Source organism: Notechis scutatus, chromosome 1 (genome assembly GCF_049901735.1).
Source record: "Notechis scutatus isolate UNSWTSFEM ecotype Mainland chromosome 1, rNotScu1.2, whole genome shotgun sequence".
Taxonomy (NCBI): Eukaryota; Metazoa; Chordata; class Lepidosauria; order Squamata; family Elapidae; genus Notechis; species Notechis scutatus.
In genome coordinates this window covers 30272564-30286811 of record NC_142009.1, presented here as the reverse complement: position 1 = coordinate 30286811, position 14248 = coordinate 30272564, and the positions used below count along the sequence as shown (strand labels likewise).

At 33.8% G+C, this 14248-nt stretch overlaps 1 protein-coding gene across 2 annotated transcripts in view; it reads right to left on the bottom strand.

The window, feature by feature from the left end:
• MSRA (methionine sulfoxide reductase A) overlaps window positions 1–13888 on the bottom strand; it is a 218792-nt gene extending 204904 nt beyond the window's left edge. For both annotated transcript variants that reach the window (XM_087960326.1, XM_087960328.1), the window contains exon 1: window positions 12403–13888. In XM_087960326.1, the coding sequence (XP_087816452.1) occupies window positions 12403–12637 (235 nt within the window). In that variant the 5' untranslated portion in view covers window positions 12638–13888. The remainder of the gene's footprint in view (window positions 1–12402) is intronic.
• Between the last annotated feature and the right edge of the window lie 360 nt (window positions 13889–14248).

Sequence of the window (14248 nt, the reverse complement as noted above, 5' to 3'; positions counted from 1 at the left end):
CAAGCCAAGAAGATTAGCCTATTATTAAAATACTATAACATGGAGCATTGTAAATCTGCTAAGACACCAATGAGTAAGGAATTTACACATAGTGATATCAAAAGTCCTATGTTTGATAAGGAAATATATCAATCCTTAATCGGTAGTCTATCATATCTGAGTAATTGGTCTAGACCAGAAATATCTTAATTACAGTGTAAACCAATTGGCTAGGTATAATGCTGAACCAAATGAAAGGCATTGGCAAGCAGCTAAGCGAATAATTAGGTTTTTAAAACTCACAATCCATTATTCATTATATTTAGAACCAAGTAATGAATTAATGTTAACTGCATATGCTGATGCAATGCTCTCGATATAATGCTACCGATATAATGACTTATAAGTCAACATCAGGTATAGTGGTAATGTTGGGTAATGCTTTAATAGGATGGAAGTCTATTAGGCAACAACATATTAGTTTATCCACTATGGAAGCAGAATTCTCATGTTTATCATTAATGTGTACAGAATTGGTGTATTATAAACAATTGTTGAAGGATATTGGAATTACTATATGTGATCCGTTTATTGTTTATGAAGACAATCAATCTGCAATTAGTATGGCTACTAATTTAGCTGTTAAAACAAGGTCTAAACATACTGATTTGAGATATTTGAATGTTAGACAGTATGTTCAAAATAAATTAATTCAGTTAGAATGCTGCATGACTGAACATAATATTGCAGATCATTTCACAAAAGCTCAAGGTGCAATTAAGCATAAGGAGTCTTGTGAAAATTATGGTTTAAAGATGTAATATATTATATATTGACCTACCCAAAGGGGAGAATGTTAGGAATCTGTCCACCAATTAGTTGGGTTGGCGATATATAAACCAACAATGTATGTTTGTAGCTTTAAGACAAAATCATTGTTTTGATTTATACTATATTCTGATTGGTTGATTATATTGCAAATTACCATAAGAGAGAGCAAGAGTTCATAGCTTGCTCTCTCTGACATTCTATCTCTCTAACATTCTGTCTCTCTGACATTCTGTTGCTATCTAAGGTTCTCTGTTGTATTTATGCTGTGCTTATACTTTGATATTTTTGTTTACTGTAAATGACAAAGGCAACCGGTAAGAAGACTTTGTAATTGGATATTCTTTGGACTGTAAAACGTATATGACCTGCACCGTTTATTGGACTGTGCTATTTCTTAAAGTAAACTTTAACTCAATTTACTGTATCTGTGTGTGGCTGAATAATTATTCATAACTACTCTCATAAATGTTTCCATGTGCATATCCTTGTTACTCAAGGGTTATTCTGTACATACCATAACAGTCTGGATATTTAGGATAAGATATCCTCAGAAATATTGAATTTAAGAAGATTGATTCTGATATTGGAGACTGGTGCATTCTACTGTAAAATCCATTATAGCATTTAATTTAAAGTATATCAAAGCTGAAGGTTAAAATTAAGAAGTTAACACTTCTATAGCAATTTGCAGTGTAATTCTTTTCACTCTTGTTCCAAGCCACTTCCACAAAATACTTATTTTCCATTCATTTTGTGGGAAGATTGATCTACTTTCTCATATCTTCTCTTTCTCCAGTTATTCTTTCTTTTTCTTTTTTTACTTTTTTCTTTCCATCACAATTTTTTTCACAAGATGTGTATTTGACATCACTAAACAATGGTCCGTCACACATTCAGATCCTCTTATTCTCCTTATATTCTCTATTTTCATAACAAATAATAAACTTAGTCTTTCATAATAAATAACTGCATCATGCTTTATATTCATTTCTGTTATGCATATAAATTATTCTTATGCTTAAAATACATTTTCAAAACAAACATGCCCTTTTCTAAGCAAATATTCAGCAAACAATCAATTGTAATTATTGGATCTCCAAATGACCTAGTTAATTTTTCTGTATTCTCGACTTATTTACGTTGCTTGAATGCTGCCCATTCCCTCTGTTTGTAAGAAGCCAATATTCATCTATGTATGTTACTTCATGAAATAATTTTTAACTCCAGATCACCTGTATTGGGAATGTTGCATTATTTTTTCCCCAAAACTCATCCATTGTTCTCTTATTAACACTATAGGAGTATAATTATATTAACACTCTAGGACCATCATTTTTCCCCATTTCATTATTGTAAGTAGTCCAGAGTAGCCCCACAATTCTGCTGTTTGCTCAACTGTTGTTATAGAGAATCAACTGCATGAAATATTACTTCCCTAAACAATAGGGTTTGTTTGGTGAGAGCTTTTTATAAGATTTTACCTTGATTCATTACAGCTTTCATGATCATTTCTACAAACATGTTTTTCCATATTATTAATTCTTTAGTATAGTACATTCTATCACATTAGCACTGTTAATAAATGTTACGCACTGTATTATTGGTTTTTATCCATAGCTATTAACTTTAATTTTTATAAACAAATAATTAAAATGACAGAGTATACAGTATAAATTAAGTCTAGAAATAATTGTCATCCTGAATGAAATAAAACAAAAGCATCCAAGACTATTGTACTGTTCAGAATATGTTCCAAGACAGATTTTGATCAAGCAGTTAAGGCGACAGAGCAGGAACCAGGAGATTGTGAGTCCTAGTCCTATCTTAGGCACAAAGCTAACTGGGTGGTGTAGGAAACAACCAATAGAAAACCATTCCGAAATGTGCCAAGTAAATTGAAGAGATTATTCCAGGCAGTTGCCAGGACTCAACACTGACTCAAAGACACAAAAAACAAAAAATATCCTAGGATATAGACAAAATTTAGTTGTAATGAAACCCTTTTCACCAATGATCTATGATGATTATGTCTGTAATACATACTAAATATAGAGGGGAAGTAGACTAAAAATTACATTTAAATCTGATTAAAAATAAAAAATAAAATACTTCATTAAATAATATAATATTGTTCAAGTATTATAAATATCTTTTTCCATATGAAAAATTAAAACTCAAATACAGGTTTTGCATGGGGTCTGAGGACTGCATCAAAGGCATTTGAGGTCACATACTAGGCATTTGAGGTTCTGGCTGCAAACTGTACATTCCTAATTTTGTAAATTTTGTACCGGTAATTTATCCTAAAGGTTATGTATTACAAAATTTAAGTGAAATATGACTAAGAATTTTCTCCATATAGTACATTAACACAGCTAGCAATGATACTTTCTATTAGAATAAATTATTCCCCTTTTATGTCCTGAAAATAGTTTCTAAATAGTTTCTAAAGTCCTATTCAGTACAGCTTACTTCCTGACAAACATATATAGATTAGAGCTTAAATATTCAAAAACTTACATATTATTTAGTCCAAAACCATACTATGTCAGAAATGTGTTTCAATCAATAATGCTGAAAATATTACTGATTAAAATGAGACTTGCTCAGGACTTATTCTGGTCATATTTTACTGGAAATTATATCTTTAAAAAGCATTTCACATTAAATAATGTAGTTCTACCTATTCTCATATTACATAATCTGTCTTTTTATGTAGCAAAGCTATCAACTAGAGTCTTGAACTATTTAGAATTCACCTCAAATCTTCCAGAATTCCAGAATATTGATATATAAAGTACATTTGCGCTATTGTTTAATTTCCATTTGGAAAATCAAAATTATTCCTTAGTTCTGTAACCATTCAGCTTATAAGGCGATTTAAAGGTTTTGGAAAAATAACAAATACATTAATACTTTTTAAATTAATTATCTAAAGTATATTTAAAACACATTCTTTAACTGTAAAGTATTAAATAAAATAGATTATTTTTTTAAAATAATAAGTACACATTTTATCCTCTTCATTTGGGATTTCCATGCAAACAGAAAATATCACACACACACCAAAAAACCCAATTGAGTCAAGTAAGGATAATCTAATACAGATCTTGAAAGTAGTACTTCTCAAATTTTAATCTCAGATAGACTGTTTATAAGCATAGCAGGAACTTGGTAATTATTAGAGTGTGGGTCCCACTGGATATAAAGATATGTCGAACACACAGAACTGAACCATCAATCCCTTTATTTTCAAAGGAAATATTAAGCATATGTTTAAACATTCAAATCAATAGAATTTTAAAGTTTAGACATGGACTGGATTGAGTTAAATGTATATAATGAAAGATTAACCAAAATCTTAAATCCATTAATTATAATGGTTCTTCAGTTATAAAATATACAATAATATTCCATTTACAAAATGTTAATTTTACAAAATAAATTAGAACATGAAATATTTCCTTTTCAAAAACATATATGGGATTTATCTATGCAATGAACCATTTAAGAATAATGTTGTAATAATTTCTGGAAATAATACAGCTAAGCAAGTTTTTAGCACTTTTTTAATCCAAATAATACAAATAAATTTTCATACTATATAAATTTAGAAAACTGTCTATTTTAATGCTTTGTTTTTAAATTATATTCACTGTTTATCGATTTACTTCCGCCTAAATACCTATTACAGCTGTACTAACAACAATAATATACAAATAGGAATAAATATATACTTTTATAAACATGTTCACCCAGTGGTGGGATTCAAATAATTTAACAACCGGTTCTCTGCCCTAATGATTTCTTCCAACAACCAGTTCCCCAAACTGCTCAGAAAGTTAGCAACCGGTTCTCCCGAAGTGGTGCAAACTGGCTGAATCCCACCACTGTGTTCACTTCACCTACTCACAAATTTATATGAAAATTGTCTTAAGAAACTTAATTTTAATACATGAGGACACATTTATCATGTTTCAAAAATTAATCAAGGTTAAAATAATTCAAGGCTTGATATTTCATACATATGCTATAGAAAAATTATAAGTTACTTATGTCCTGAAAACAGTCTCTAAATATACGTGTTTACTGAGCATTCAAATCCATTTAGCTCACTGAAACTTACTTCCTGACAAATAGTTAGATTTCACCTTAAATATTCAAATCCATAGTTAAAATTACAATGAATCTGATTTTCATCTATTGTTACTTAAACCAATAATTATTGAGGCACTTTTTCTTCTAGATATAGCAATTATAGACACAGCCAGTAAAAACATTCTTCATCAAGTGATTAATTTGTCACCATGCGAATACAAGGAACTTTTTCTGTACTACAATTTTTATCCAGAAATAATATAAAAGAACAATGATCTCACACCTGTGTTATAAAAGGTCAATTCCCAAACTTCTGGTGGGCAATAGTAGAAATCCCATCTTCAACACTGCTTGTTCCTTTTCAAGCACACAGTGATTTCTTCCAATTGCATGTTCTGGTCTTTCCCACTGATATTTAATAGTAAAAGGAAAATATAAGCCAGGAGAGGAAAAAATATAAAAAAGAAAAGCTTTAAGAAAATATTCTGATATATTCTTGCTTCACAGAAGATCTCGGGATGCATCTTAGAAGGAGCTCCTTGAAAAGTTTTTTTTAATAATAATATTTTATCATTGTAATTGTCATTTTATGATAATTAATAAGGAACTATCATTCCTAGTTTTTAATCAATTTAAATATCTTAGTTTTTAGCCTTTAAAAGTTAATATCTGCAGTGTTATGAAAACAGAAAAGGAAAATTTATATTCTTATTTCAAATTTTAAAGCATTCAAATTTTAAAAACAAATAAATCAATAACTTTTATCATACAAACTACTAGCATTCTTTTCTATATAGAATGTTTTCACTTTTAGAATCATTTTTGCCCCACCTCCCATTTTGAAATCTTACACATACAAAATTCAACCCTACGCATTATCCTACATGTACAAAACAAACACTGTAATGACTTCTTTTTTAAAAAAAAAAAGGTTGTTTCTCAAGTCACTTATGAGCAAATTTAATATATCATATTTTTTAAAAAAATCTCAAGCGACTTTAATATCATTCTGAATACCAGGAACTTCTGGTTTTTTCCCTCTATCCCAAGATGATTTTCTTTTCCAAAGCTCAAGCTGAGAAAGTAGACAAAAGAAGCCGATTCACTGAACCTTGCCAAGTCTTGCCTTTTTTTCCCTCTTTTCTTCATCTTATACTACTCATCTCTCCCAGCATGGCAACCTTCCCAAGCAGTCTTGGCGGAGCTCCAGTCTGTGCTAACCTATCAGAAGTCCTTGTTTCCAATAGAAGTCCTTTGAAAATCAATATATTATGTATATATTGTGCATATTGTAAATAATTATCATTGTGCAGTATACAAACCATGATATCTGTAAGACAACCTGGCTGAATGAATGGATGCTGCTGCCGGGATATGGTTTCTGACCAATTCTACTGGTGGTCAGAAACCATATCCTGGCAATAACTTCCATTCTCCTGCCAAACTCCAGTACAGATTTTGTGGATTTTACACTGAGGGATAGTAATTTTTTCTGTACTCATTAAGCCTGGACAATTATAAGCAGCACTCAGAAATAAGAAATTTTCCTAGAAACTTAGCAGAGAAACTTTTCACATAGGAGGATCTTCCTATAACATAAACAAACTCAAAACATTGTATTAAGATTTTCTTGACACTGGCTGATGGGATGGGATAGGATAGGATAACCTTTATTGTCTTTTTTTCTTATGAACACACTGGCACACATTAAAAAATGAAATTATGATGCCCGCTCTCAAAGGAAAATAAGATGAAATGTTGAAAATCCACCAAGTTAACAGCACTATCCAGGATGGAATGCTTTATCCAAGCTTCTGTTGCAATAATGACCCAGCAGTTTCTCACCTGCCAGTTTGTTAGTAACTGTAGCTTCATGTACTCCATTTTAGGCTCTAAGGAGCATGTTAGCAAACAAAATAGATGGTAATGACACAATATGGATTAGCCTTTAGCCTAGTTGTTAGCCCACCACGTTTGCCTTGTTTCCTCTTTCGATCATACCGCTTCCTCCTCAGAAGCGCCAGAGGAGTCTTCCCTGTTGCAAAGGCTGCTGTTCCCGCTGCCTCCACCACCCCAAACTCTTAAAGTGCTCTGCCAAGCACTTTCAGAGATTGCAGTCGATCTCACACCCTCCACACAACCAACACTTCTGCTGCTTACACCTTCAACCAAAGCAGTCCGAAGCAACGCAGATTCTCCAGAATAGCTTTATCAATAGTTCCTCTCTTGCTAAATATCACCAAATCCAGTACAGACTGACAGTCATTACAATTTTGTAATACAATTCGGTTTTCTTGTCACAATTCCCAAATAATTACTCAAACCGGATGGCACTTTCATCTCCAAAACCCCAACACTCTTGAGAGCCGAACCAGCTGCAGCCAAACAAGATGCCACCATTTTAGAAAAACACACAAACCATGAAAATTTTAATTTTAATTTAAACTAACAACAATCTTAAATTCAAATTATCAAGCATTTTTCAAAATGAAGCCAAGTTACAATATCAGCTGGCTGGTTAGGTTTTTATAACCAAAATCAAATACTTATATTATGATTCAATGCAACACAAAATATTTAATTTATTCATGTAAGTTATAAATTATGAATTATTGTTTATTAAATGCATCATGGCTACCTATACAATTAAAACAGTTAAAAATATAAGACAGCCTGGATTTTTAAAAATCATAACAATAAAAAGATGACAGGCGCCTTCCAGAATACCAGGTAAGTGATCACCGTATGTATCTCTGGGAGGATATGCTACAGATAAGGCATGTTTTATGGCCCCATAATATGAATGGAGGGGATCTGTTGCGTACCCATTCTGCCAAACAATTAAAGATAGGTACTCCCTCAGATAACCAACCCCTATGCTATTTTATATTAATATGTAATACCATGTTATAGTAATGTGAGCAGAATAATGTAATGCATGCTGTTTTATTCAATACAGGTTGTCCTCAGCTTACAACCACAATTGGGACCAGAATGTTGGTTGTTGAATGAAGTGGTCAATAAGCAAGTTGTTAATCAGACAAAGGGAAAGAAGGAAAAAGGAACTTTACAAGGAAATGAAATCTGAGTCTTCACAATCCTCACTTCCTTTTTTCAGCCCAGTGGAGGGCTTCATTTCCCCTTGCCACTTACTCACAAGCAACTCACTATTTACAAAGGACCATAGTAACATAGCCATGTTGTCTGCTCAGCCCCCTAGCATCTGCTCTGATTGGGCAGATCTCTGTGGGGACAGAGGATAGCCTGAACATACTGCATCTAGGGAAGTGGAAAGCTCCTCAGCACTCATAGTATCCACCCAAGATTATTCCTCTGGATTGTACCCTTTCCAGTCAATAATGAAGCACTCTAGATGACTCAGTGCTGGTGGAAGTCCAGGATCTATCTGATCTCATGCTTCTTCAAGTTGTCTATCAACATTGATGGAGATGATGCAGCACTGTTATATGCCTGGTGTGGTGGCACATTTAGGACCAAGAAGGGGAGTGAAAGATAGGATGGAGCAAACAGATGAGTGGAGCTGGGCTTATAGACAAATTTGATCTGTGCTCCCCAAACTTTACATGAATCAGATTAGATTGATTACAAAATCAAAGTTTTGATAGATTCCAAATACTAAGGATACAGCCGAGGGCATACACTTGTTTAGCAGACAATGACTAAGAATCATATTAACAACTGATGGTCACACTGGACTCAATCATAAAGAATCCAATATTTTGTATGTGGTAAAATCAAAGTCATACAGTCATTATTATTATTCAGTGTAAACCACAAATTAAAGGATTGACTTGAATGCAAGTTAATTGTTAAGCAGCATCAGTTTTATTCACAACAGACATTATACTACAATTGATAAGAAGTCTCCTGTAACAGGGATTAAGAAATTATTATTATTCAATGTAATTCCTATTATGTGAAAAATAGATTCTATAGAGACTTAATTTTTCTTTTAATTTAAAAATTAAAAGAAGCAAACCCAGAAGCCATTGTGCACAAGATATAATGTAATCTCTGATATGCTGTTTTATTATTAATAACATTACTAAAGCTCTTAGCATGGTTTATTATGGTACATCAACATTTCATCACTCAGTTTATAACACATGAAACACTGTTCTTTTAAAAAATGTAATTGTATTTGGGAAATAGGTATAGATGACTGCAAGATTTTTTTCTCATTTTGGCATTTGGTGTCATGAGTAAGTATTTTCAATAATATTTTTAAGATGCTCCTTTTGCCAGCAGTTTTAAATTCTCAACGCATTTTAAATTTGCAGGACGAATATAAATCTGTACCTGGGTTCAGATACACATTGCATACTCTGTTTTGATTTATTGTGCTCTGCCAGTTGCAGTTGCTGGCTTAGTGTTCAGTACTCCACTAAATGCAATTTACTTGAATAAATTACAGTTAAACAAACTGCAAATATGCCTACCATATGAACCTAGACAACATTACATAGGATTCCTTACTAAGCGCTAACAAAGCTCATATAGAATCTATTCCATATGAACGTTGAAATGGAGATAAATATCACGCACCCCCATAGCCGGCAACAACTAACTGAGTAAAATCCACAGGGATCCATATGAATGTTATTAAAAAGTATTTAATGTGCAATGCCATTGTCTAAGAAAATATAGAGAAAATATTTAAAATTGTGTGTCACTGAATTCATGAATCCACAAATATTTTGATTCAAAAACAAGAGGAAAATTCTAACATATAAGTTCCGTTGCTAACATCCAAAATACAATGCCCAACAATCAGAAAGTGAAATCCAAATAGCATCTACTTCAGAGTCTCCAAGCCAATTCATCTAAATATTCAGTAGTCCCTCCAATTCACCCACTTTCCATGATTTTTTAAAAGTATTCTGTAAAAATAGAATAAATTCTCAGTCCAATACAGTTGAGAGGACTGTTTTGTTTTTTCTAGATCTCAACAGAGGGAAAATAAAATCCATCTCTATCTTTACTAAAGTTAATGAAAAATCAAAGTGCTCTCTCTCTCTCTCTCTTATCTATCATATCTATCTATCTATCTATATCTATATCTATATATATCTATATCTATATATCTATATATATATATATATATATATATATATATATATATATCTATATATATATATATATATATATATATATATATATATATATATATATATATATATATATTTTTTATAACTTTCTTGCTCTTCTTAAGGAAGAAAGACTGTAAGAAAGACTTAAGGAAGAAATACTTTCTTCTTAAGGAAGAAAGATTGTAAGAAACAAATAAAAACACAAGTGGTATTTTAATTCGGCAAACTGTTTACAAAGCCATCAAACCTTCTGAGAGAAGAAATTTCAGTATAATGCAAATACCAATGTAAGAGGACCAATAAGCAACTTTTCAAGAACTCCAGGAATTAAACTGGAACAGAATCTTCTAAATGAGAAAGACTTATCAATGAATACTGCAGTGCAAGATAATAAGAAAGTGCCAAATATCCAGATATAACCTCAGAAATTGTAGCTTTAAGTATGTGCTTTGACATGTTGCTTTCTTTATATTAAGAAATTCCAAGTGTCAGTCATAAGTTCTCTTTGCACTACCCATAAAACGTATTTTATTTTCAACAAAAGAATATAAAGAGTGAGTGCATATGAATGAAATATTTTAAAGATTTTTTTCCTAGAACATAAATGCTAGAAGGCAGTGAACTGATTCATGAACTGTATTAAGCTATAATGTGGTTTACTCTATTCATAACGCATCATATGAACACATCCACTGTATTTGTAAACCATGATTTAACGTGTGAATACAGCCAACTATGATTTTCTTGAACAAACTTCATTTTAAAAAAACAGCTTAGTGTAATGCAAGGGTCTTCAAACTTGGCAAGTTTATGTCTTGTGGACTTCAACTGCCAGAATTCCTGAGCTAACATGACTGGAGGAAGAATTCTGGGAGTTGAAGTCTACAAGTCTTAAAGATGTCAAGTTTGAAGACCCCTGGTGTAATGTATGAAGCTAGCCAATTTGGCAATCAAAAGTCCTAAATGCATAGATATGATAAATAAATGGCTTAGAAAGCTTTAGAAAAATATATATTAAAGGACAGGCCACCTTCATCTGTTAGTTACTACAAATAAATGTATTTATTACATAGGCCTCACTTCATTTCACATTCACTTCCATTCCCTACTTAAACTGAAAGGATTGCTGGAGATAAAATAAATATGCCCTAGAGCAGGGGTCTCCAACCTTGGCAACTTTAAGACTAGCGGACTGAGGAACTCTGGGAGTTGAAGTCCGCTAGTCTTAAAGTTGCCAAGGTTGGAGACCCCTGCCCTAGAGAATATGCCCAAAATTTCTATTACTAAACTAGACAATTAAGCAAGTTTTTCCCATTTTACGACCTTTCTTGCCATAGTTAAGTGAATCACAGCAGTTACATTAGTAATATGGTTAAGTGAATCTGGTTTCTCCATTGTTTTTGCTTGTCAAAAGGTGATCACAATAGCCCTTGGATTCTGCAACCTTCATAAATACATGCCAATTGACAAGCATGCAAATTTTGATCATGTGACCATGGGGATGCTGCAACATTCATGAGAAAAGTGCCATGTTGCTTTTTTCAGTGCTGTTCTAACTTTGATCATTAAAGAAATGGTTGTAAATCGAGGACTACCTGTATGCATTTTCTCAGTTGACCCACCAGAAAATGTGCAATAAAAGAAACCTTCACCTAACCTAGATTCATTCTTAAACAGCATCTTTAAACTTTCATCAAGCATATTGTATTGAATTCCCTATCCATGTGCCCTGTTGGCTTTGACAATGCTAACTAAGGAAGCAGGAACGTGTTATTACTATAGCCAGGTTCTGTTGTTAGTAAGCAGATATAAAATATAATTAAGAACACAACTATTGTTACAGAAATAAGAGGAATAATACAAATATTTCAAGAAGCCTAAAGTATTGGATACACAACTGGAGAACATAAAATGCCCTTCTAATAAGACTTTATACTAGTTTATTTTCCTATGTCTTTAATAGCAAAATCTTGAGCTGAAAGCTCTGCCTGCTGATTTCTACGGATGAAGCTTGTTACTGTGTTAAAAGCAGCCAGATACATTTTTCTCATTGTTTTTGTCTAAACACTTGAAATTTCAAGTAATTTAAAAACATTCACTAAGCACAAACCAAACGCGATAGGCAAAATAAACAAGACTACACGCACGAATAAGCATGCGCAATAGGCTGAATGGCTTGGCTTTACTTTTCCTGAGCAGCCGCGCCAGATCCATATTGGTACTCAAGCGCATGCGTCGGACAAAAGAAAACAAGCGTACGCCCCTCCAGGCTTCAGAAAGCTCGTTGACGTTTTTCCTTCAGCTTCTTTCTCAAAGCGCATGCGCAAGAAGCATGCCTCACACCAACAGTTAGATTAAATAGTAGTGTTTTCCTTCTGCCTACCCGTAATACGGACGAGGCTCTGGTTTCTACCAGGCAACGCTGCTTCTTTGCTGGGAATTTTTAGGAAAACCGAAGCGGCTTCTCCCATGGTGGCGAAAGTACGGAAGACACGGCAGGCAGTAGCAGCAAAAAACATTTGCCCCTCCCAGTCTTCTTCTAAGCCCCAAGGGCAAAAAGGAGGAAGAGGCGGTAACGACGCTTGCGTAGGTACCGGGCTCGAGACCTTGGAGCACATGGCCAGCAATCCGTGCGGGAGGGAAAAACAGAGGAGCCCATCTAGACACTGGCACTGCACCGGCGTTGCCTCTGGTCTTGCTGCTGGTTGTGTGTAACTTTCGTTTGACTTGCGTGCAATATTTACAACGGGATATCTGGCCCATAGGAAGATAAAGGAAAGGTTTGCACCTTAAACCACGACATAGCTGGCTGCAAGTTTAGCACAGTTTGGTGGAAAGCAAGCACCCGTGCTTAGTTTGTGGTTAAGTATGTTGTGAGTACTCGGAAAAGAGAGTGAATAGTACTTCCCAAATCTGGGTTAATTACCTAAAATTGGATAAAAGTGCTTTTTCTTTGGGTAACGAGACATAAATGCATTCATTACCCAGTCCACAAGGACGTTCAAATTGAATGAAGTGTTTTACCTGGCTTTATTTATTTATTTGATTTGTTAATCGCTTACAAAATAATAGGTATAAGTATAAACAAGAATACAGAGAATAGGTACGATTAAATGGGGACAATAGGACAGGGACGGGAGGCACGATGGTGCACTTATGCACGCTTTGGGTAAAAAAAAATTGGATAAGCAGTTTTGGATAATGAAGGAAAATAACTTGCGAACTACTGGAATAAACCATAGTTAAATCCGTCGTGGGGATGTTATTATACCATGGTTGGATAAAAGTTTGTTATTGTTTTGCTTCCTCTCTAAAAGGAGAAATTATATCAGACAGTAATCTAAGCTTTGCTTAAATATGATTTATGAAACAAGTGGCTGGCTTTGCACAATACAGTGAATGTGACTGAAGGACGTACTGCACTATAGATAGTTTACTAATTTGGGAAGTCCCCCTAGAACATGTAACTTGAAAATGCATATACTCAGTTTTTGCATATTAACATTCAGTACCTAATATAGTGTTTTCTGCCAGCATAAGCTCTATTGTAATCCATAATTCATAAATTGCAGTGCTTTCAATTTGTACCACACTAAGTTATGACCAAGAAAAGCATATTGTGCCATAATACCATTCCTTAATTTCCCACAAGAAGGTTTTTCTGACCAAAGAAATTGGAATTTCTTAATGAATAAGGAATGCCCAAAATATTACCAGATGCTAGTCCAATTACTAAGATGTGTTTTTGAAATAGTAGTAGAACTTAATCATTTGTTTCAGTTTCTATAATATTCCTCTCAAATCTGACATTTATTTCTAAAGAAATAAAATTTATTGGACGCCCATCTTAAGGTAACTGGGCAGTTTACAGCCATAAAAAAATAAAATAAAAAACATAAAAAACTGCACATAGCCAAATACAGCAGACCAATTAAAAGATGGGAAGGACCGGAGCAGGATGAGGGGGGAGATGGAATCTGTTGTGAATCAAATAAGCACCTCCACTGTGTTTCTCCCCCATTGGAACCCTAAAACCAACTGGCAGAGCCAGGTCTTTCGGCTCTTACAGAAAGTCAGGTGGGTCGGAGCCAACCTCACAGGGCAGGAGCCGTGTCAGAGAAGGCCCTTCTCCTGGACCCTGCCACCTGGAATACTTGGGCCGAGAGGGCCCGCAGAATGTCTCTTCTGCAAGCGCAAGCAGGTGGGTCAATCCCAGTGAGAAGAGATGG